This window comes from Leptosomus discolor, chromosome 14 (assembly GCF_034619465.1).
Source record: "Leptosomus discolor isolate bLepDis1 chromosome 14, bLepDis1.hap2, whole genome shotgun sequence".
Lineage (NCBI taxonomy): Eukaryota > Metazoa > Chordata > Aves > Leptosomiformes > Leptosomidae > Leptosomus > Leptosomus discolor.
This window is the reverse complement of record NC_141404.1, coordinates 808,274-832,221: the sequence shown is the minus strand read 5'-3', so window position 1 is coordinate 832,221 and position 23,948 is coordinate 808,274. Positions and strand designations below refer to the sequence as shown.

The following is a 23,948-nucleotide window of genomic DNA, read 5'->3' as shown; positions in this document are numbered from 1 at the left end:
GCAGCTATCGGGGATAAAGTTTGATCAGTTGCTACAACTCTTTCTTGCAGGATTGGCACCGCTTTTATTTCAAAAGTCTTTTTTTCTCTTGGAAGCCTTTAAAAACACCAAACTTTCTAAAGACAACACTAGTTGAAGCATCCCCCGCTTCACAGCTCTCAACGAGGTCTGGCTTTGCTCTGACGAACCTGTTCCTGCAAGGCTTTGCCTGCTCCCACGTGTCCCAGAGAAATCTCGGGGACCCAGCCTGCGGCATCCCCTGACACAGCTTCTGGCTGCCACCGTGACGGGAAGCGTGCCCGCCGATGGGCAGCGGGGACACGGGTCCCCTCCGAGGCTGTGCCCCCTCAGCCCGTCCCAAGCTGCTTCCCCAGCCCCTGCGATGCTCGGGCAGCAGCTGCGGGGGGTTTCCTCCCTTCAAGGGGCTGACCGCACAATTAGCACCTGCTGATTGAGCCCAGCTCCCGGGGCTGGGGGCTGGCTGGGAGCGGGGCAGCCACTTAAGCAGCCTGAGGGGAAGAGGAGTCCCTGTGTGAGCAGGCTGAGCTGTGGGGAAGGAGCCGAGACATCCCCCAGCCCCTCCTCGGCCAGCAGGAGCGGGCGACCGGAGAGACTTCACGCGCAGGTACCGATGAGGGCCAGAGCTGCGGGACGTCCCGCTCTGCGGCGGCTGCTTGCTTTGTCCCAGGGAGAGGTTCCCCCGGTGCCGGAGGCTGTGCTCGGTGGGAGCTGGGGGCAAACCTGCCCCTAGCAACTACCTGCATCTGGAGAGAGGCCCTTAGCCGGGTGTAACTGTTCCTCCTCTACGTAGGAGCTGGTTTGGCTCCAGTTGGCGGGGAAGGAGCTTGTTGTGTCGTCTCGCTCTGGTTTGCTGTTGTTGCCACCGCTGCTGCGGTCACGGCAGCCCCCACCTGCAGCGCCGAGGGGGAGGGGGCCCTGGGGCTCGCGTGGGGCTCGCGTGGGCTGCTCCGTCCTTCTCTAGGCCTGTTGCCACCATCACAAATGGGGCGAGTCCAGTGTAACGAGTGTCACCGCGGTTTGATGCCGTGTGAGAGGCGATGGGGACAAGCGGGGTTTGCTCTGAGCACCCCACCTTCGTGCGCTCGAGCAGGGGCTCTGAGGCAAACCCAGTTCTCTCCTCTCCTATGGTCCCCAAAGGACTGTCCAGGGGTGGAGCTCTCTGGGGACACCTCGGGTTCCAGCGTTTTGGGTCACCTTGCTGGCTAACGCCGCTTTCTGAAAGGCGTTTTCACCAGGCACCCACTTGCACCCCTGGCTCTCCTCTGCCTGCTCCCAGCCGGGTCTTGTGGCACTCTGCAGCACAGCCCCACCTCTGCGGAGGAACCCGGGGTGCTGGGGGTGCTGAGCACCCAGCGGCCCCGGGGCAGGCATAGGCAAGTCCCATAATCTCTCAGGATGCCTGCAGGAAACTAACTTGCCTACTGCTGATTTAAAAAAATAAAAAAGCAAAGTAGTTATTCAAAAATATAGCTTTATTTTTTTTTAGTTCATCAGCTATTTAAATAATTCAGTTAAAATATGTTTTATTGCACGTTAAAGAACCTTTCTGGATTCTCACTGTCCTGTATAAAATAAGCTTATGTAGAGAAAGGAAGAGAGAGACTTTATTACACACACGCACACACACACGCTCCGAATCACTCCTGCTCCACAAAACCCCCCAGCAGCCAGCCCGGTGCAGGCCGTGCTCATCAACACCCACGCCGTGTGCCCGAGGCAGCTGACAATCACCTACGGTAGGAAAGAGTCGGGGGCAGGACTGGGAGCAAGGGGAAGGGAGCTGCTGCCACAGCTGGGTGCCCCGGAGGGCTCCCCACAAGCCCCCGGCAGCCGTGAGGGCACGGGGAGGCTCCGGCACGGGGCACAGGAGGCAGAACGCGGGGTGCTGAGGTGGCACTGTGGAGTGGAAGGGGCGTAAGCGAGGCGGACGACACACCGGCGGGGCAGATGGACCCTCTGGCCACCTCCCGTCAGGGCTGCGTGCGGAGCCCAGGGCAGCTCTGGCCCCGCGTGGCTCCGTCACCTCCCCAGGCACTGCCAGCTCCGGGGCGGTGAATGAGGCCGCAGGAGGGAAGCCCTGGCCTGGGGTTGAGCAGGAAAAGAGCAGCAAGGTCGCTTCGAGGCTTCTGGGAAGTCACGTCTGGCCAAGGTCACGTGCTGCGCCACGAGCTCCTCTGAGGTGGCACTTAGTGGCCGGACTGAGCGGTGTGAAACGGAACGGGCCTGCGGACTATGCAGTTCGTTACCGCCGTCTGAAGTGGATTTCATGCCCTTTTCAGACGATGCCTTTGGGATGACTTGGGTTCCCCTACTCAAGCTGTGTAACAACTTGCCCTACAAGCACATCTATGGCTGTCCTAACTTTTCACCTCTGAGTAAAGACCTCCTCAGGCCGCCTTCGGAATCAGGTTCCTAATCAACATAGAACTCGAGAGCTTTCCTTTCATCCATTTTGTGCTCTTCCAAACCTCTGCCATGCCCCTTCCTACAAATGCCGTGCTGCATTCCTGAGAGCCCCGGGTTTTTCCCACCAGTGAAGCCACATGGCAGACAGCAATTAGCATTGACACTCCAAGTGGCATCAATCTGCTGCTGTGGAGCAACTCCTGCCCACGTACAATGGGGCGTGTGTGGTGGGTTGTGCCTCTGGCTGGCAAGACACCCCAGGTTGGTGCCACATCCTGCTCCAGCCTCCTGCAATGATTAACTTGAGAGTCGGTGTTGCCTGAAGCCCCGAATGTCTCTGAGCCCTCGGCTTTTGTGTCTGAGCTTTGCTCAGAGAAGCTTTGACTGCAAGCTCAATCCCTGAATGAGGGTCTGACCCGACAGCCCTTCAGTGCTCGTCTGGATGTGTGCCTTTCACCCCGGGCACGTGGGTCCAGCACCCACCCCTCGTTTTGGCACCTGGATGGGTGGGTGAACAAGCATCAGTGTTGCCCGACCTCGAGCGTGTCGGGCAGCTGCTCCGTGAAGGCAGTCTCTAGCCGCAAAGTGCTGTAATTGGGGGGGGGAGTCCTGGGCAAGGGGTTGTCCTGGGGCAGCGGCAGGCGGAGGGCGGTGTTGAAGGTGGGCAGGTCCTCATCGGTGCAGACGGGGTTATCATGGCCCTGCCTCTCCGGATCGCCGCCCTGGGGAGCCTTCCCCGACCGGTCCCTTTGTCGGTCGTTCCACCACTTCTTCGCCTTTTGCCACTGGCGCCGCATGACGATGGACAGCGAGTCGATGAAGAAGACCTCGACGATCTCGATGACGCAAACGACTGAGCAGCTCATCCAAAGGCCCAGCTGGCCTCCGAAGTTGGAGAGAAGGATGACGAGCTGGAAGAGAAGAGAGCACACGGTTACCGGCTCCCGCGGGTGCCGGACATGTGTCCGCGGCACCGTTACGGCACGCGGGGAGGCCGTGCCAGGCTGGGGCACCCAGGGTTTGCTGTGAGCGCTCCCAAACGCCGTGGGTCCTTCCTCTGTTGCCCACGTTGTCCTCTGCTGCTCTGCTTCAGCAGGAGCTCGGCGCTGCGCACCGCAGGCTGCCCGGGTGCAGGGCTTGGGACGGGACAGTTTGAAAAGCGGCCCCAGACCAAAGGGCTGCAAAGGGCAGGAGCGGGCACCACCCCTGGGTGCACCGTCTGAGGAGGGTCTCCTGCCCCTGCCCGGGTGGCACCGCTCCCCTGGCCAGGTGAAAACCGCCAGCCCGTGCGGGAGGAGGAGCCGCGTCTTCCCGGGGCTGAGCAGGGAACGGCTGCGCTCGCTTACCGTGTTGGCGGGATTCTCCGAAATGAACCTCTCGTTCAGGTCCTTGTAGAACACCATGAGGTTTGCAAGGTCCGTCCTGAGAGGAGAAGCAGAAGGCAGGCTGAGGGTTTAGTAAAACAATAACATGAAACATACTGGAAACCTATGCAAATAACCAGTTGGACCAGTAGGGCCGGGCCGCTCTAAGGGAGCTTTTTCCCCAATTGCCATCATTAGGGCTGCTGAGATGGTATCTGAGCTGGAGGTGCAAGCTAGAAACACATACATGGAAACTTACTTGTTCAGCTTCTTGTTGATTTTTTGCCCTTTGTCCCAAGAGAGAACTCGAAGCATCCAGTCCTGGGAAAAAGAAAATACTGCTGCAGCCGTGTGTGCTTCTGCAGAAACCCCCTGAAAAGGCAGCTCATGCTCTACACCTCCTCCTCGGGGACCAGCTTGGGTGCCAGAATTGAATGCGTGTGACGGGCCAGCTGTCCCCGAGGGGCTTGCCCAGCCCATAAGCCAAATTTTAGTTTAATGGTGAACTCCTGGAGGGGAAGCCCTGACCCGGACACTGCGGAGTGAGCCTGTGGGAGGAGCACAGTTGAGGTGCTAACGAATACCCCAGAGGCTCCCTGCTTCTGTGCTGAACCTCTGGGTTTATTTAATGCCCTGTGCTGTGCTGCCGTCATGGTGGCGCGCACTGGGAACTGACCTCTGACACGGCGGACGGCCACTGGGCGATGCTGGTGGTGAGCGCCCACTCCTTGAAGCTGGGGAGAGAGGCAGGCTGTCAGTTGTGAGCCCCAACTCCCACGCACTCGCAGGGTTCCACCTCTGGTCGTGGGCAGGACTTACCTGCAGGCGTCTTTGCAGATCTGCTGGCAGCCGAGCTGCTCCTTCACGAACTTCTCGTGCAGTCTGTAGTAGCAGTACACTGCAAGACGGGAGCAGGACGTGTATGAGAAGCCAGAAAGAAAAGCAATGATCTTTTGCTACCTGTGCTGGAGTGGGGCTTCTGGGGTGTAGGTGGCCTTTGTAGCCACCACCTGCGTGGTGGGGATAAAAAGATTTACCCTATAAATATTGCAAAACACTCTGAGAAGTGGTTGGCACTTGCTACAGGCATGAACAATTGCCTCACCCGGTCGAGTCCTCCACTCGACACCTCTGTGGCGTGCACAGGTGACAAGCCACGAGGACAACTGTCAGAAACAGGTCAGTCTAAACGAGAGGCAGGTTTGGGCTCTCTGCACTACGGGGTCCTACGTGGGCTGAGGGAGATTCGCCTCTGCCCAGCGCGCTGCGTGGCTGGGGAGGTGCAGGGTGCAGGCAGGGCCGTGCTGCCCCGGGGACGGTGCTGCGGAGGGACGGGCAGTGCGGGAGGGGTCTGAATACTCACTCCAGTTGGGGTTCTTCTTGTAGTTGCAGTACTCTGCCCCGGCGGGCAAGGGCTGCGCGTACTGGGCGCAGCCACACGAGTCCACCATGGCCTTCTGGAAGCAGGAGTGCAGGCAGATCTGGGGGAGACACACCAAGAGCTGGTGTCTGCGAAGCACAGGCCGCTGCGCTTCTGCAGCACCGAGGCCCAGGCTCCTACACACCCAAAACCATCCTGTTTATGGCAGCAGCAGTAAGAGGGGAACGGCCTTTCCCTGCGCCTTCAGGCTCTGCTGCCAGTGAATACCAATACAGGCAGAAAGTGTGAATATAACCCTCTCTGAGGGGGGTGTTCTGTGAGTGCCCCCACGTCCCCTATAGCCATCAAAAAGCTTCAGTGCTGCAGTTGCTCTTTCCACAGCCAAGGTTTTCGGTCTGCCACGGCACGTGGTCCGTGAATCAACAGCTGGGTGTGGGAAGGGCCTCACTGGTGAAAATGTTCACACCTTCAACCAAATTGTGGTGGTGCATATTTGGAGACCTGAAGTTGTAAGGATTAACAGTAGAGTCAGTGTTTTGTGCTAAAACACTTCATCAGATGGAGCAAGCAGGGACTGAACTTCTCTTTTTGAAATCCCAGCCGTCAAGCCTTTTGGTCCCAGTCCTCCTGAGCACTGAGTTTTGGTGCAGTGCTGTTATTAAAAACCTGAGATAATGTCTGTGTGGCAACACATCACAGCAGATTTCAGGGTATAATAACCCCTGAACTAAAAATCCAGCCTCGCACAGGCTTTGCAGTAGGCAGCAGTTAATATAATTACAATTCTTCAAGTGGCGAGTGCCAGAACAACTGACACTCTCCAAGAGGACCCAATTACAGAAACCATGCAAAATTAGTGGAAACTTACTCTGTAAACAAACATCCTGCTATCTGGATACTGATTAGATGGTATCTGTTATTCGTGGAGTCCTAAAGGTCACAATTTCTGGCTTCAAGGGTTACTAAGCTGCAACACTTACTTGGCCAATATTTTCCAGTCTCACATTGCTTGAAAATTGCCTAGTGAGCTAATGTTCTCTCTTTATCTAGCAGGGCGCCTAAGGGAACCTCAAACATCAGCCACTTAGGAATAAAACTCGGATTTTAAAAAGTGCTGTGGTTAAAAGCAGAGACCCTACGCCTGGACTCTTCACAATCTCGGGTCCTGAACTACAGAATATTGTAAAGCTTTTTAGGAAGGTAGTTTTCAAGCGACTGACAAAACCAAATGTAACAGATTTACCTGGAGTGAGTAGCTCTTGTTATAGAGATTTTCTACGGGTATGTCGGCACCAGTCTCCGTACAGTCACTGTAGGGTTTGCTCAGCTTGCGAGACCGAGTCTGAGAACCAGAAAAGACCAAATGTTGGTTTTTGGAGTTCATGGGGAAACCAAAAGATTTAGCAGCAGTTCATCACAGTTCTGAAACTGTAAGAGATGGGGCAGGTTTGAGCAGCATGGTCACCTTTTGCCACCTCAAATGACTTGTCAATCACTTGTCAAAACAAGGGGTTTTTTGATTGTAACACCCATTCCCCAAAGCACTGCTCTGGCTGGATTATCTGCTGTCTTAGCTGAAAACCTCTGCAGGAATGCCGAGCCGGTGTGATCATAACAGTGAGGATTTTTCAAAGCAGAGTAATTCACATGTATATTTTCCCTCACTGCCAAGTCCCAGAGGCTGTGCATCGTTTATCCTGGATGTGTGTTCGTTTTGAGCGAAGGGAGGCTGTTGGTTGGGTTTTTTGTTTTGTTTTCTGTGAGGACCCACACCTTCCTGAGCTGCTGCTGCACTGGCTGCTCCTGTTCTGTGGGTAAAACAGCACTTCAGGCTCTGCTAGTGCTCCACAGCACCTCTCTAAAATCGCTCTGAATCAAATGTATCTCCTTCGGGACTTTTTCCAGGTCCTGCCTTGACCCTTCCTCTCCGATGAATGCGAACGCCTTTTCCTGTTCTGCAATCTGCAATCAGAGAAACGAGCTCTGACGTGCCAAGTGCTGTGCCTGCGAGGGCTGCTGAAACCAGGGCTGGGAGCCCTCCAGCTCCCAAGACCGGACTCAGGCTACAACGTCTGCTCCCTGCAGACTGCCTTACCTCGCTCAGCCCTAAACTCTCACTATCTTTCTCCAGTAATTATCTGCTTTATAACAAAGAAAGTGGCCTGAAACCACAAGAAATGTCATCCATTCAAGAGTCCATTCACCTATCTTTCTCTACAGCGTTTAACATTAGGGGCTGATCCTCCAAAGGATCCATTTAGTAGGAACCTGAGAAATTCCTGATCACCTCTAAGGCCCTGGCTATGGATCTACAGGTTACTGAGGTCAGCCCCGATGGCGAGCACGACCAGGTTTGTCTGCAGCAAGAGGCGTGGTGTGTGTCAGCTCTTTTAGAAAGACGCTGACATCCCTCTCTGGAGGGAACACAGAAATATGCGACTTCAATATCAGAGATGGATCGCTCCTGATAACGGAATGAAATCAGCTTTTAATATGCTTTTAACTTCCACAGACAATCAAACGTCAGGACACCTGCCTCAGCCCGCTGCTCTATCTTCTCGCAGATGATAGATCCTTTGCATAGAATTTTTTTGTCATGGCTTATACTCCTACAAAAGCTTACTTGTTCATGCAGGTACTGAAATAATTTCCAAACTAAATATTTAACTACAGCACTGAAACTCCTACCGAGCAATGCCTTGTTTGCATTCCAAACACCCTGGAATATTTTTGGAGGCGGGGGGGGGGGGAGTCCTAGTACACAGCAGAAATACACGAGCGATACCCAGACACCGATGCTCGCGCTGGAAAACAGCGATTGCCACGCTCGAGCCTGGTGCGAGCAGCGCTGGGTGCGGCCACGTCCCCTGTGTCCCCTTCGTGTGCCTGGACGCGGCACAGGGACCGATCCGGCACCTCGGCGGCGCAGCCCTGCCCCGACAATCGCGACCCCCCTCGGCTGGCGCTCTGGAGCCTTCCTTTACTGGCAGCACAGCGATCACCAGCCTTTGTTCTGAGGCCAGAAATGGTTCCAGCTTCTGTTTCGGCTGTTGCGTTAGGATGCAACCAGATCACTTCCTCATGCCAAATCTTTTCAACACCACCTCCGAGAGGGGTCCAGTCTTGGGTTTTGTACCATACACAACAGTCCAGATCTACTGTGCCAGGAAAATACCACATGAAATACTGAGCCGCTGCCTGCAGCGACTTTCTGCTGTGCGGGAAAGAGTTCTAAAGGAAATAGTCTTGCGAGGCTTTGCCCCCTTCACACGGCTCTGGTTCCTCCTGTCCACTTTTTGTTTATTAGGAGGCGTTCATCCCGCTGGTTAGACCCAGCAGCTGCTGCCACAGTTTTCCAGACGGCTGGAAGACAGCTAACTATCTGCACCTTTTAAAAACACCAGCCCTGTTTTTAAGGTCTTTTCTAATGCACAGGCTATCTAGATCGGCACGCCCAGCCGGGACAGATAAGCAGACTGGCTGATGCGTCTGACCCAACCATCGGTGAAGAAAAGGCAGAACTAAACTGCTCACTTAACAGCCCATCCAGATGAAAGGGGAAAGTCTGGCTTGCCCGGTGGCACTGCTTTCACTGCTCTACCACCGAAAGCAGCCCCTTGGGTCAAATGCCTGGTGAAATGCGGAGCTGCCGCCCTCCCAGCCCTGCCTGACAGCAACGGCAACCCGCTTCACTGAGCTGGCAAAGGCAGACTCACTGCCCACCAGGGTTGTTTTTTTTACAGCTGGGATAGCAAGAAACCCAGAAAAATGAGACTTAACACCCACAAAACAGTTACGTGGGTTGCGCTGCAGCCGTCTCTACGGACCCGACCCGAACGGGGGTTACCCGCAGCTCCAGCTCCCTCTCTTCCGCCCCTGGAACCTGCGTGGGATGCAAACTCGTCTGCTTATTGCTAAAGCGAAACGAGGCACTTGACAACACGTTTCTGTGGTTGTGGGTTTTGCTATGAAAACAAACCAAAAAAATCCCCTGGAAAGCCAAGGGGTTGGAGAAAAGGGAGAACAAACAAAATCCCAGTAGCTGTTTGGTTTATAAAGACCTGATTTTCCAACAGCCTCTGGGCAAAGGAAAACTTTGTTCAGAAAAGTGCTATCACAGGATTTTCCTCAGGGCACTTCAGCTGCTCAAGTGTGAGGTATGAGATGCCTTCCAGCACCGTTCAAACATCCTACGGGTTCATATTTACATCTGCTCCGAGGCCGCGGTGCCGTGCACCTGGCAAGGAGAAGGCTGTCACTCACAAAGTGCATCCCGATGGAGGTGGCCGCTGCAGTCTCGATTTCCGTGCCGATGTCTTCAATGAAGGGATATTCATTCTGGTCATGGACGATGATCTTGGCTCCTGTGGATGTCACCAGGAAGGGGTTGTAGTCTGCCTCGTCTATGTACAGAACCACCTGCAAGCCTGAAGAACAGAGACAAGGCAGGAGCAGAGTTACACCAGAGGCCAGAGCTGGTTTTCCTGGTCAGGGAGGGCAGCACGGTTCCTTTCAAGTCGCCTGGCCTTAAGCGGAACTGTAAGGACCAAGCAAAGCCTGTGCAGTGCTGGACTGAGACACTTGCAGCAAGCGACGTCCCTGCGCGGCCCCAAGTCCGGCAAACAAACAATGTCCCCGTGGAACGTGGCTGAAACTCACTCCAAGGAGTTATATAAGCGGGAAGCAGTAATGGCAGATGGAAAACATTAGTGATGCAACGATATTATCTTTGTATTCTCTGGCAACAGTTTGCACTAGTTCAAACAAGCAGTTCCCCAATCAGCTTGCACATCTAGAGCCAACACATCAATCACTCTCCAGCAGGATCCAGTTCGCTGAACCACTCGTTATCTAATAGTTCCTCTGCAAACTCCGTTTCCTCACCGTACTCGCTGCCGCCCGTGGAGGTGCTCAGGATCGTCCCGTTCTCTCCACTGTTGAAGGTATAGCAATTGCCGTGCAGGGGGTGATGGAAACGAGTGAAGTGCCTGAAAGAAGCCAAATACTGTTACGTTGCCCTCTGCAGTTTTAACTGTCTGTGGGAGAAAATCAGCAGTTTCGGGCTGTTTCGTCTTGGCAAAGACACGGCGGGACTAGACGTTTCTTTTGGATTTACTTTTTTTTGCAAGCAATTTCTTTTGCTGAAAAGCGTGGGTCTTTTTCTTAATATCCTGAAACTACATGGAAATAGGATCTGGTTTAACAGCATCAGGAAATGAAAAGTTTAGGAGGTTTTCGTGTGGGAATGGGGGCAGAGAGCATGGGGGAAGCAGATTTACAGAACTCGCAGGAAGGTGGCGGGGGGGACACAGAGTTCTCTTTCATTTGACAGCCAAGTGTCTACAGCACATCTTCATTTTTCAGAAAAGATGTCACAGCCCCTGTCACCCAGGGCAGGCTGAGGACGCAGCCTCGTGACTCAAGCACATTCACGTCTTTTCTGTGAACGTCCCCTCCCGCTCACGCACTTATCCCCACCGCTGCACGGGGGAGCTCTGCCGTTGTCCCCAGGATGAAGGGGTGGCTCTCCCGCTGCCCAGACACGCCAGAACTGCACTGCCACAATCATCTGCCGGTAGTTTTGATTCTGCCAAAACCCAGGGGTTTATCTGAAATGTGGACAGCAGAACGCTGACACAGATCAAATTAAAGAGCGTAATTAAAGCTCACAAAGACGCGAATGTTTACTTTCAATTAAAAATGGAAACGGTTCCTGCTGGAATTCAGCAAACATCAAATACTCAGTTCCTACATACTATGTGTTTGGAAGCAAGCTGTTAAGCTGGCAGGTATTTTCTGTGCACTGACCTTTTGTCACAAGATAGGCCATCAAAGAAACATGTCAGCAGAAGGTCATCAGCGGAGTAACTCAATTTTTCTTTAGTCTCCAGGGGAATTTGTGCCATGATGTTCATGTAATGCAGCTTGTACCACTCTTGGATAGCATTGACACCAGAGCTGAACGTGTAAAGTGCACACTCGCTGCTGTTGTTTGCATCGCACTGATAATGACAAAGGGGAAAAGCGTTTCAGCTGAAATGAAATTACGTGTCCCTGAAGGTGTGCGTGATGGTGCTGAAGCTGTAGGGGCACAAAGGGGCATCGAGGACCTTTCACTCGGGGCTGATGCGATCAAATGTTTCAGGCCCAAAGGAAAGGTCACGGAAGGCACTACGTCTGTTTGGGTAGACTCGAGGAAGGTGTTTTTCTTCCAGAGAGCTGGAGGCGAATCTGCAGGCAGCCACGGCGGCACGGCAGATTGTGCCAAAGAGCAGGTGGAGCGTTACTCACTGCAAAGCCACCTAAGCGAGCAGCCACACTGGCCGGAAGGATACCAACCCAAAGCATCCCTTCGTTCCCCCCCAAGGAACTTGCTGGCCAAGGAAGAGTGACACTCACCAGCTGAAAGCCGATGATATTTGAATCCCCCGAGTTCACTATGGACGAATCCTTGTGAAAGACACTGCCCTCTATTTTCCTCTTCTGGCCACTGCGAAGGTCAGTCGCTGTCTTATAGAGGTCCTCAAACTTCAGCAGAGGGATCTGCGTGAAGAAGTCACTCGCTGTGCTGTTCCACTCCTCCACCGACCGGCGCACCTTGGACTTGCCCTCTGAAAATCCGTAGAAAGTCTCCAAAGCTTTTTTGGTCTCTTTGTCCAACTCAGACAAATAGTCCTTCATGGAACTGTACCTGCATTGGAGACAAGGCGACAGAGAGTGACACCCCATCTCACCTCCCGCCGAGCTGCAGCGTTCCGCCTGCTGCACAGCGAATCTCATCGCTCTGGACAGAATCCTCAGTCGCGGACTCACATCCATCTCTCTTACTACCACACCAGTTTACACCAGCGTGGGCAGACACAGCTACGCTGCCAGAGAGATCTCAGAGCAAGGGCCAGCAAGGCAGACGCAGCTACAGAGAAAGCCCTCGCAGAGTCCCAAGCTCCTTGAAGGTTGTGTTAGCAAGCCCAAGGAGGCAGAGCATGTGGAAATAAGACTTCTGCCACTGTGCCAAGAGACGAGAGAGAGCTGGATCGGTGGCAGGGACCAGGGTGGATAGCTGGCAGCAGAACAGACAACAGCGTAAAGTGTAATTTGGCAGGAGAAAAAGTATTGTGGATTGGTAATGTCAAAGCGTCCTATAAGGGAAAAAAGAGGCAACAGAGCAGTGACAGTTGTTCCCTTTCTGTTTTTCAGGAGACACCGCTATTTGTAATCCTGAAACTTTGGTCCTGGGCAAAAGGGAATTTGAAGGGAACCCCAGAGCCGACCAGGGACGGTCTGGAGCAAAAAAGCTAAACCGACTGAGTCCAGCTCAGCGGGCAGCAAGTGACGGGCGTGATTGTAACCCACATGTGCCCGAAGAGCATCGGCACAGAGGTGGATGATACGCGGTGGAGGGAAAACCCGCGGCTGGGAAAGACTGCTGAGGAGCAGCAGGCTAAGCCCGGGAAGGGGTTTGGGGCTGGGCTGGTGAGGGGACGGTGGCTTCGCCTGGAGCCCCCGGCGGCTGGGGACCACCCTCTCCTCCCGCCAGCGCCTTACTTGTAGGGGTTGATGTTGCAGATGGTGACGGCGGGGAAGGGCAGCTTCTGGAACTGGACGGTGACAGAGACCGAGGCGCTGTAGTAGTTCATGAGGAGCTCGGCGCACTGCCAGAGGATCAGCCCGACGGCGCTCAGGGTCAGCAGGATCCAGAGGAACCGGCGCAGGCGGCCCCGGGACACCACGATGCGGCGGCAGCCGTGCGTGTTGGTGTTGAGGCAGTACCACCGCATCAGCTCGCTCAGCGTCGGCGCCTGCGGGCCCTTCACCGGCAGCGTCCTCTTGATCCGGGCCGTGATCTTCTTCCCGGGGGCCATGGCACCGGCGGCAGCTGCGGAGACACGGACCGGGCGCCTCAGCGCGGCGGGGGGCGGCGGAGGGACCAGCGCCGCCCCCCCCCCCCTTCACCGCCCGAGCTGCCCCCGCCCGCCCCCGCGCCGCGATGCCGTCAGCCCGCTCCCCCCTCCCCGGCGGGTGTCTACGCCGTAAACCGGCCTTTTCCCGGGGAAATCGCGCCCGCCGAGGCAGCCCCTGGCAGCGGCGCCCCCGCCCCTCCTCACCTCGGCCGCCCTCCGGGCCCGGCGGGGCCATGCTGCGCTCCCGGCCCCGGCGCCCCTGCTGATGGCGCGGCGGGCGGCCGCCCCGGTACCTACCCCCGCCGCCCGCCCCGCCCGGCCCGCCCCGGCCCGCCCCGCCGCCGCCCGCCGCCCGCCGCCCCCGCTCCGCGGCCGCGCAGCGCCGCCCCACGGCGGCCGCCGGGGCTGACAGAGGCGGCGGGGCCTGGCGGGCCGCGGCAAGCGCCGGCGGGAGCCCCGGGGCGTGGCCGCGGGTGTCACGGCGCGGTGCCAGCGCGCGCCCACGCGCCGCGGGGCCGGGACGGCGGCGGGGCCGGGGCGGGGCCTGGACCGCCCCCCGCCCCGCCCCGCCGCCGTGCCAGCAACAAAGATGGCGGCGCCGCGATGGCGCCTGCCCGCCGCTAAGGTGGCGGCGCGGTCACGTGACGGCGCCGCCCCGCCCCGCCCGCTGCATGGCGGCGCCGTGAGGCGGCGAGCCCCGGCGGCTGCGGCCCGGCGGGCGGGCGGGATGCGGCGGCCGGCGGGCTGAGCGGCCGGGCGGGGATGCGCGCTGCGCCGCGCAGCCATGTCGCGGGTGAGCGGCCCCGGGCCGGCCGGCAGCGCCAAGGAGAAGCGGTCCTTCAGCAAGCGGCTCTTCCGCGGGCGGGCGGCGGGCGGCGGCGCGGGCTCGGCCCCCACCGCCGCCGCCGCCCCGGCCCCGTCCGGCCGGTCGCTCGGCGGGTTCATGAGCCGCGTGCTGAAGACCCTCTCCACCCTCTCGCACTACAGCAGCGAGCCCGAGCCCCGCGGCCCGCACGCCCCGCGCCTGCCCCCGCCGCAGGCGGCCGGCGGCCTGGGCAGCTGCTTCCCGCCGGGCCCGCCGCGCAGCCCCGAGCCCCCGCCGCGGCCCGCCGGCGGCCCCGAGGCCGTGCCCGGCGTGGCGGGGCTGCGCAACCACGGCAACACCTGCTTCATGAACGCCATCCTGCAGTGCCTCAGCAACACCGAGCTCTTCGCCGAGTTCCTGGCGCTGGAGCAGTTCCGCGGCGGGCCGCCCCCCGCCGCCCCCAGCCCCGCCGCCGACGGCCCGCCGCCCGCGCCCGGCGAGGTCACCGAGCAGCTGGCGCAGCTGGTGCGGGCGCTCTGGACGCTGGAGTACACCCCGCAGCACAGCCGCGACTTCAAGGTGAGCGGGGCGGCCGGGCCCGGCGGGGCCCTGAGCCGGAGGGGCGGCCGCCTCGTCCCTTCGAGGCGGGAGGGCCGAGCGTGAGGCGGCCGCACGGCCCAGGCCTCGTCCGCCCGGGAGCAGCCCGCGACCGGCCCCCGAGCGTCTGCCCTTCCCGGTGCGGGGGCGGCCTGGCCCGTCGGTGCCCCTTGCCCGGCCGCCGTGCTGGGGCTGGGCTCTGTGTGTCACCGCGGGGGCCGGCGGGACAGGCCCACCTGGCCTGCGCTGGTGGCGACGCCAGAAGACGTGTGTTCCCCATGGGTGCCGCAGGCCGCCTGCATGCTCGGGCTGTTGGGGCGCAGCGGGGCTTCGTCGCTGGGCCAAGCGCCCCCGCGGTGTGAAGAGCCGTCTGGCCTCGCCCGTGGCTCTGGGGAGCTGCTCCGGCTTCCCGGCACCCTTCTGGAGCAGCAGACCCCCGGCCGCGCCCGGTCTGGCCAAGTGACAGTGTCGTGTGCCCGCGCCGTCAGCTACGGTGGCCACCCCTCGTTGTCCCTGGGGTGAGCGCCTGCGGTCGGGGCACTGCCGCTGCCTTCGCTACTGACAGCGTTGAAAGCCAGCTGATGGCTCTGCCACTTTTTCCTGGTGAAAGTGTCCATTTTGCTGTTTCATACCTCTGTGGTGCTGCCGTTAGAAAAGTTGCGACCAATCGTGGTTGTGGCGCTGGAGCTGCGGGTGTGCACAGGGGGTGGCCGTCGGGAGGCGTGCCTTGCAGTCTCCCCGAGCGCTTGGGAGTTCGGGTGACTTGGGGAGCGTGTTGTGGGAGTATGAGATCGTAACCTCCTGCTTGTACGAACTCGTGTTTAACACCGTGGCGTTCTCCCCGCTGGGGCGGTGTGATCCGGCAGTGCTGGCTCCTGCCTGGCCCGGCCACGGCCGATGCACTCGCCCCGGGAAGCGTTGTGACAGAGGACGTGGTCGTTGCGCCTATGGTTTAAAAACACCGTGCTGTGCTTTTGGATGAAATAAGACACAACTGTTTTAAAAGCACTCCAGGCCTACGTTGCTTCTCAGAAGAGAATGTTGTAAAGTTTTGTTGTAACAGCAATTCCCTGGCACGTAAAACTGCTTGGCTGTGTGGAAGGAGGAGAGGGTAGGTGGTAGCTTCCATGCCGTTAACTTGAAGACCTTTGCTTTCAGAGAATTTTTCTTGCAGAGTGAGTTGGAGAGGGGATGCACAGAGGCACGAAAATATGGCAAGAACGTAGCTCGCGCGTTCTCGGGCTCTCTGCCTCCAGTTCAGGTGGGGCGCGGCAGCAAGCGGAGGTGGTGGGTACCAGCGTCTGCTCTCCCTCTGTGTCTGTCGGGTGGTGGGATGTCCGGGAGGCTCCTGAGGTGTCAGCGGTCCTTGGCACCCTCAGTCACTTGGATGACACGCGGCCACCGCCTCCTCCCTTTGCTTCTCCTCTGTGTTTCCAGGCGGTTGCGTCCACCCTCACCTGCAGCTGGGTGCAGTGTTCCCTGGGGAGCCTGTCTCTTTGTCCTTGGGGTGAAGGTGCCAGCTCTCTCTCTCGAGGATGCCCGGTGCGGGTGCTGGGTAGGGACCGTGTGCCACTCCGGTGGTTTTGGAAGTGTTTGCTGATGGAAGAGCGCTTGGGGAGCCGAGCTGCTCGGCTGCGGTGTTGGCGTGTCCAGTCCTGGCAGCACTGCGGGGCACTCGCCTTTACCCTACTCCTTCGCCGCTCTAGAGGCGTTCTGGCAGGAGGAGAAATTGTGAATTTCTCGTGAGTAACAGCAGCAGTAAAAGGCTGCGAAAGCAGAATTATCTTTTGCCAGCGTAACTGATAAAATCAAAGGGGAACGCAGACCACTTTCTAGGCCAGGATGTGCTGTTTATACAGGCCTGTGGTAGAGGTGTTCAGAGAAGAGTGACAGGAGGAGGAGGAGAAGCGGGTCTGTAGATTAAATCAAGGCCATGTTCCCAGAGGTTTTCACAGTGGAACTTTCTTTGATTATTTGCAGGCGTCACTGACGGTAAGCCAACGCTTTTCTACTCCTTGTTGATGTAGCTGGAGCCCATCAATCTTCGGCCTGCCAGGTCCCCCGGGGGTTTTAAAAAGCATCTTGCTGCGGGGGATCTTGTCCCAGTAGGCCCTGTTCAGTGCTGCGCAGCGTCAACAGCCCGTGCCTTACTGGGAGCGACTTTGTCATTATGTCAAGTGCTCGGCTGTTTCCTTACAGGGGTCAATTACTTTTAATAGTAAGTTAACGCCTCTAAAGACAGTTAAGTAGCCTGAACCTGCTGTTAGATTCAGTGTTCTTCATGAAAATTTTTTTCAGCAGCAGATTTGCACAGTTAATTCAAAGATGTAAACAACAGGCTTAGATTTGAGAACGGTGAAGATTGGCATTCTCACTCTGGAAACTGCTGCTTCTCCCCAAAACAAGAAAAACATCTCCTTAAGCTTGGTTTGGATAGAAGGTAGAACATTCCCTATCTTCATGGCTTTAATTTTTTTTAAGGGTAAAAAGTATTTTTCAGGACAGTCATTTTATGCCTTCACTCCAACAGTAATAGCTATTGACAGTAACGTTTATTGGCTAGTCAAAAAGCTCTTGAGTAAGTGTGCTCAGAAATCCTCGTGTGTTGGGTTTTTTGCTTTCTTTGCTCTTTTGACACTGAATATAATTGGGCAAAGACACTTCCTGATTCCTGAATACTTATCTGCCGGCGCTAAGCCTATTTTAGGATAAAGGATAACACTCATCCTCTTGTTTGTTCTCATATCTGTAGGCTTTTTTCTTGGGGGAGAGGAAACTTTTCTAAGAGAGTGTCTCCTGAGTCCTTGTGGACAGAGGCCTTTGAGGGGGCAAGTTTTCAGATGCTCTTTACCCTTAGCTGTTTTTTCTTGGTAGTATTTTCTACCTTTTTAGGTTGGTCTTCGAGAAATAACCCATCCTACAGGTTCATGGATCCTGTAGTCCTGCTGCTGAAAATGAGAAAGACGTGATTAAAACAAGTGGTTTGTATAAAATGGTTTATCTTGTAATGGTAGGGCCGAGAGAGAGAGCTAATGCACGGTGAGGGGAGGTGAAGTGTTCGCCCGGCCAGCACATCCTCTCTGGTCGGATCCATGGGAAACACAAGGATCTCTGCCAGTTTTTGCATTTTAAACCTGACATTTCTTGCTGCCACAAGAAATTTTTTAAAATAATTTTTTCCTCCCGGTCTGCAGCACAGCTCCGTGCAGAGCACTGTCTAAAGTGCTTGCAACGGCTTGCCCTCGGGGCAAGGATCTGCTGTGGAAAGGGCGCCAAGGAAGACTGCGGGAGCGCTTGCTCTCTGTGGTGGAGGTGGAGGTGCCGGGGAAGCGGTGTGTGTGTCCCGCTGTCCCTGCCACGGGTGCGTGCGATGCCGCTGCGGGTGCGGGAGGCGAAGGGTGCGGGGCAGCAGGTCTTCACGAGAGCTGGAGGAACGTCGGAAGCGGCTGGGGAGCAGGCGGTGTAGAAGGCTGTGCAGTAGGAGAGAGTCAGGGAAGGAGGAGACTGGGACATGGAAGCAGAAGGGTTTGGTTCCTCGGGTGGCAGCCCTGGCGCTGGGAGCAGAGGGGAGCTCGGGCCGCCCTCCCCAGCGAGACAGTGCGTGGTGGAGGTGATGGATGTTTTTTTGTCCCTGCTTTGGGGGACTTGCCCATTGGTCCTGTGCTCATTTGCAGTTTGTTTTAACAATCCTTTTCTTCCGATTGCTCGGTGGCTTTTATTTTCCTGCCTGAACAAAGCTGCTGCTTTCACAACAAGGGCCAATATTGCAGCTTGTGCTTCCTCTTTCCCCTTTGTGATGGTGTGACAATGGTGACAAACATCTATTGTGTAAGTGTAGCTGTGCTTTGGGCTTGTTTTTTTCCAGGGAGCTGTCCCGTTCTGTCTGCAAAGTTCCTGGGAGTGTTAGATAAGAGGACAGAGCGCCCTTTGTGATGGGGAACTGGTCTGTGACAATCAGAGGTGATGATGGGGGTCTTAAGCGAGAAGGATTTTTATTTAAACTAATTGGGCTTGAAAAATTGTATGTGCTTATCCAAAGCCTCTATCTTTGCCTTTTTTGGACTTCTGGTCTTCTGTGGGTGATGATGATGAGGCTGTTTTCTCTTTTGAGGCTTTCTTCGTAGCTAAGCCAGTTGCACACTGAAGCGTGTCGATGTTTAACAAGCCCCTTTGTATGCCAGAACTGTTGATTGCGGTCTTTTTGTCCCACAGGATGAAGACTGCCTTATTTTTATGACCTGCAGGTGTACAGCAAATACAGCAGAATCATAACAACTTGATTGAGTTGGATTGTCAGAGTTGAATGAATCCCCGTTAGTAGAGCAGGGATTGTTGTGCCAGGTTAATAGTGCTGCTTTCATTTTTATTTATTTATTTTTAAGCCTGTGTTTAGTGTAAAATTTTGTAGTAGCTGTAGGTAACTCTTACAGTTTCAAGGTGCTCGTGTTTTGGAAATGCACTTGGTGTAAATACTGTGCTTGGGACAAGCAGTCTGTCACCTGTGTGGGTCACTTCTTTGTGAATTAATCAATAACTCTTCTGAGTTATGAAGGAGCCTCTGTGAAGTATTGATGTGCTCAGCATCTTTGCCTCCTGTTGTAGATTAAATGACAGCCGTCCACAGCGTGGGGCTGCTTGGTGCAGTTTGGGCATTGGAAGCCTCCAGTCGTGCACCCGGAGCTGTTAGCCGTGGGCTCTTCTGCTCGTTAGAGCCCTTGTGCTTTGCTAATGGGGCCAGTTATGTGTGAAATGGGATCCCCTGGATTGGCTTTAATTATCTGGCTCTCTGCTTAGCACAGTGATCAGTTATTTTATTCTTTACAGTGTCAACTGCTTATTCCTAAAGTATTTCTGTGGGGAGCAGACCATCTGCCCTTTACAGGAAGAGCTGGAAGAATCAGACATGAAAGAAGAAATGCAAGACCCTTCACCATTCCCTCCTGGCCCCTTGTCTCTTGGTTCCTGGTGATTTGGTTCCTGTGTTCATCTGAGAAGGCTGTGAGTGGGGCCAGGTAACGTGGGGTCTTGAAGTGCCTGTTCCCGTTCAGTCCAGGTGCTCCCAGTGGTGACATTGCGGGACTTGTCCTAGAGCTGCTCTGGGATTTGGAATTGACACACTTTACTTGAAACAAAAAGCAAGTTATGAATTTTCTGCATTATTATTGTGACATTTCTTGACATCGTGGGAACATGTTTCTCTTCACTGGGATCACAAAGGTCTTTTGGCAGTCCTTCCACGTTAGACTTTTCTTTTTTAATGTTAATGATCAATAAGATGCAAGTCCATTATTGTGTGAGGGTGGTTTTGGTTGGTTTTGTTTCATTTTACCTTTTTCTTTGTGTGTATTTCCTTACAATTTCTATACTTCTTCCCCCACCCCCCTCTCATATAAACCCCCTGAGAAGAGTTTGCTGCAGCAAGATCCTGGTTGCCTTAAAGCAGCGGTTTGATTTACCTGTCAGCTCCAAAGACTTTTCTGGGGATTTCTGCGTTATGCTTTGGACTCTGAAGTGCCCGGGCAGCAGAGAGCCGAGCTGCAGGGTCCGGAGGCTGGACGCTGGTTTGCTGAGGGGGTTCTGCTGGAGGGGAAGCAGAAGTGGTGGGGCTGCTCCTCTCCAGAAGTGCTGGAGATGAGCAGAGGGAAGGGCGAGCGGGAGGCGGGGGAAGAGATCTCAGCGTAGAGCAGCTCTGCAGCCCCACTGCGAGGTGGCCCTGGGGGCTGAGGGCTGGATGGACCCTCTCTGGGGCTGTCAGGGTGATTGCAATCGCTGCCAGAACACGTTCTCTGTCTTCTGAGCCCCGGGGTCCTTGTTGCCACACTGCCTCCGCAGGAGTGCGCACGGTGAAAGTGCGGAAGCCGCGTTGTGTCTGGCGACTTGGGAAGGGGTGAGGGAACGCGTGTCCTTAGGAGCTCAGCTGGACCTGTGCATTGCTCCCTGCCCCGCTTTGCACCCTGGCGTTTGTCAACGGCCACGCTTGGTCGCGAGTAAACCCCTTTTGTGCTTCCATCTGAACGCGGGACTGCTGCAAAGCGCCGCTTTAATGAGCTCTTCTGCATGTGATTGTGCCAGTGAAGGTAACGTTGGTTTTGCAGCATCCTTGAAGTGTCCGGGGACGTTTCTCTGAGCAGTAGTGATCAGATCCCCATTTCAGGGGCCCGTGCTCTCACTTGGTACCTGAGGCAAAACCTGGAGAGGGCGGGAGAGGCACGGGCATGCAGCTGGAGCGCGAGCTTGAGTCTGTCCACAGCACCAGCATTTCTTGACTCTCCTTTACTCAACTGCTTCACACGTGTGGCATTCCCCTGCTCCTTAATCCCTTGCTCTTTTGAATCCCTGCTATCTCTCTGCTAGTGTAGTAAGAGAACAAAGTCTTTTTGTAGAACAAAATCGGCTTTCTGCTGTTTGTAAGGATGAATTCTCCCAGCAGTCAGCACCGGTTCCTGGCAGTGCCCTCCGGCAGGCGTGGCTGCACGCCTGTTTGGGAGTGCAGCACCCAACAACCCACCTTCGTGTCTGCGTTCCTTTCCCACGTGGGAGAAGCAGGTGAGGGGTGCTGGCCCCGGCTGCGAGCCCTCTGCCCGCTCCTGCTGTGCTCCGCAGCGCTGGGGAGCTGCCGGCGACTCTGCCCACCGGTGCCTGCGTGGAGGAGGGAGCACCGCGTGTGCGCCCAGCCGCCCTGGAAGGAGTCATCTTGACAAACTTCACTCTCTCCTTATGTGTTGAAGAAAGGTCGTTAATCAGGATTAACTAAGGCTTCAGCCTGTGAGGGTGAGAGTAGCTGCTACCGCAGGATGTCAGGCAGGGGCCGGTGGGGTGATGCTTCTTGTCCGGGCTTGTTAAATGCAGCGGAGAACCCGCTCTGGTCCTGGCGTGCCGTGCTCTGCCAGGCTCCTCCTGTTATTACTTTTGGCAGTGCGGTAATAAATGGCTGTGCTTACTTCCCTCTGAGGCAGGCAAGGGGAGTGTTCTGTGCTGGCCCTGGTGATGGCTGGGTGCCCATGGAGCCACCGTGCTCTCCCATGGGGTCCTGCCTCCAGAGCCCCCGCACCTCTGGGATGCCCCACGGGGCAAAGAAGGAGCATTTTGTCCTGTCGTGGCTGCTTCAAGAGACCTGCTGTCTTCAAAACGCCCTTTTCCCCCTGTTTGGTGAGCTGTGGTAAAGCTCAGCCAGCAGAGATCTCTTCTGTCCTGGGCTTGACCAGCGCCTCATCCTCAGTGCCACGTGGGAGGCAGGTGGGTGAACCCCGAGGCCAGTGCTGAGCTCGGGGGGCCACGAGCCCAGCCGTGCCTCTGCAGCAGCGCTGGGCTCTACGCATGCAGGGCGATGCTGCGGGAGCTTTCTGCCACCGAATCCCGGCTCCTGGCAGCCAGGGTGGGCTGCCGGGTGTGCCGCTGTGCCGGCGCTGCTGCGGGGAGGCAGCCGGCATTGCTCGAGCCTCTGTAGAGCAGGGAGGCTCCTTGTGCCGAGTCTCCCTGGTTTTCTTTTTTTCTGTTGTGTGAGCCCACGTGTCCCAAGTGTGGAAGCTGTGCAGGTCTGTTGGCGGCAGCCAGCGGCAGGGCCCTGGCCAGGGAGGAGTGTCATGGTCCCTGCTGGCAGTTTCGGCTGGGTGAAGGGTCACTGCTGGCCTTGGCTTTGTCCCCAGGCCTGGGGAAGAACAGAAGGGCTGAACCGCACTGCTCCCCAGGTATTGCTTTCCCCAGAGAAGAACAGCTCACTTCAGAGAGGGGAAATTGCTATTTCTGTGTGAGTGGAGGGAGTCATCTGGTTAAACTCTCGTTGTGAGATACCTGCTGTAGAAGTTGCCCAAACATAGAACTATGTCTGTGGGTTTAAAAAAGGAAAAAAAAAATCTGGTTGAGCGTAACTTGGTGATGTTCAGTGAAAGATAAAGAATAGCCTTTCTTTCCTGCTCACGTGTGTCATTGTGTCAGGGCTCTGACGAGCTGGCTTCATCCGTTCGTGTACAAAAACCTTTCCACAGCTGCTTCCTACCAGAGGCACACTGGAAAATAGCAGACTGACATTTTTCCTTTAGTTGTCTTTGTGATCTGGAACAATACAGCAGCAAAAGAGAGGCCACTAGTTCAGCTATGTTTGGATTTATTTATTGCATCTATTTAGAGCGATAGATGAATGATTATTAAGCTTTCAGTGGGCCGATAAAAATGATAATGCGTCTTTGCTGTAAATCTGCTTTATAGATGGACAGGGACTTGCTTGGTTATAGGGCCCTGCATTAGGGTGTTAGATAAGTGTATGCGATGGATATGAAATTATGATTTTCCCCCTCTTATCTCTTCTGATGGTGCCACTTCCATTCAGGGTGCCTGCGTGCTGGGGGAAGGGAAGATCTGTTCCTTCTCCTGCCGAGCTCTTAGGGGCTGGGCTGAGGAAGGGCCTGGAGGGGCACGGCTGTACCGTTGTGGGAGGGTGTTGGGAGGGAGCTTCAGAGTCTGTACCCACTCCTGATGTCTCGCATCTGAAATGCCAAAATTGCTCCTGACCCGTTCTCAATACCCTCTGGTGATGGATGGAGGCTGTTCAGATGCACCACCTATACTTGCAACAAAGCCAGATTAGGGACAGAGGATTAAATGCAATGGGGGGTTGGTAAATGTGGTGGGTTTAATGTGCTTTTCTGTGTTTTTTAAACCAATTGCTTCTTAACTCTGTACCTGCAGCCAGTTGCAGTTGCTTTACTGCAGCACGTTCGGTGTAAGCAGGACCAGCAAAAGGAGGTGTTGTCTTCTCTGACTCGACGAGCGAAAGAGAAAGCTTGGGGTTATGTTTTGGCTTATACCTGTCTTTGTGTACAGTGATCTTTCTGCAGCCTGGGTGGCTGAGAGGGGTCTTGGGGAGGGGGCGTTGCCCTTGTGGCCTTGCCTAAACCGAGGTCACTGCCTGAGCTGTGTGGAGGTCCCCTGGACCGCGCCGTTACCGGCCGGGTTGAACCACCTTCACCCGGTGCCAGGAGGAGGCCAGAACACATCCCTGTCACGGGCCGGAGAGCCGCTGCCCCGGGTGGCAGCTTTGCAGCACAGGAGCTGGAAGGGGAGTCTCAGAAAATACCTGCGGAGCAGTTCGGGATGGGTGATGCTTAGTGGCGAGATACTTGCTCGCTCTATCTTCTGGCTTGTCAGATGTCACTGGAGGTGCTCAGGAATTGCTGGTCTGGCTGTCCAAGAGGTGTCAGTTCCCCTTTGGTTGCACAGGGCTGTAGGGTCCCCACCGCTTGTTCATACAGCCCCCAGCCTGAGCGAGAGGGCTGGCTTTGGGGCAGAGAAGCAGGAGGGGCCATGTTCGATGGCCAGGCTGTCCTAGAGCTGAGGCTGCACTTGAGGAGCTCCTGGTATTTATCTGAAAGTGTTAAATTGTTTGAATCAGCACCTCTGTCTCTTGCTTGGGTGTGTGTTCCTCAGCTCTGACTGCTCCGCACTGCATGTCTGTTGGCTCCTCCTTTACACCTTGC

The 23,948-nt window shown here is 55.9% G+C and overlaps 2 protein-coding genes across 3 annotated transcripts in view; one reads left to right on the top strand and one right to left on the bottom strand.

Moving 5' to 3' along the window:
* Positions 1 to 2,944: 2,944 nt before the first annotated feature.
* Positions 2,945 to 13,308, bottom strand: SCNN1G (sodium channel epithelial 1 subunit gamma). The gene is made up of 13 exons (XM_086473046.1): positions 13,278 to 13,308; positions 12,718 to 13,048; positions 11,572 to 11,863; positions 10,981 to 11,174; positions 10,057 to 10,160; positions 9,436 to 9,599; positions 6,416 to 6,514; positions 5,155 to 5,272; positions 4,611 to 4,689; positions 4,468 to 4,525; positions 4,051 to 4,112; positions 3,774 to 3,849; positions 2,945 to 3,338 (listed from the first exon to the last, which is right to left on the bottom strand). Exons 1-13 carry the CDS (start codon positions 13,306 to 13,308, stop codon positions 2,949 to 2,951), a joined length of 1,998 nt encoding a protein of 665 aa, XP_086329172.1. The 3' UTR covers positions 2,945 to 2,948.
* A 549-nt stretch (positions 13,309 to 13,857) lies between these two features.
* The window catches only part of USP31 (ubiquitin specific peptidase 31), a 28,826-nt gene continuing 18,735 nt past the window's right edge, over positions 13,858 to 23,948 (top strand). For both annotated transcript variants that reach the window (XM_086472985.1, XM_086472984.1), the window contains exon 1: positions 13,858 to 14,457. In XM_086472985.1, coding sequence (XP_086329111.1) covers positions 13,858 to 14,457 — 600 coding nt within the window. The remainder of the gene's footprint in view (positions 14,458 to 23,948) is intronic.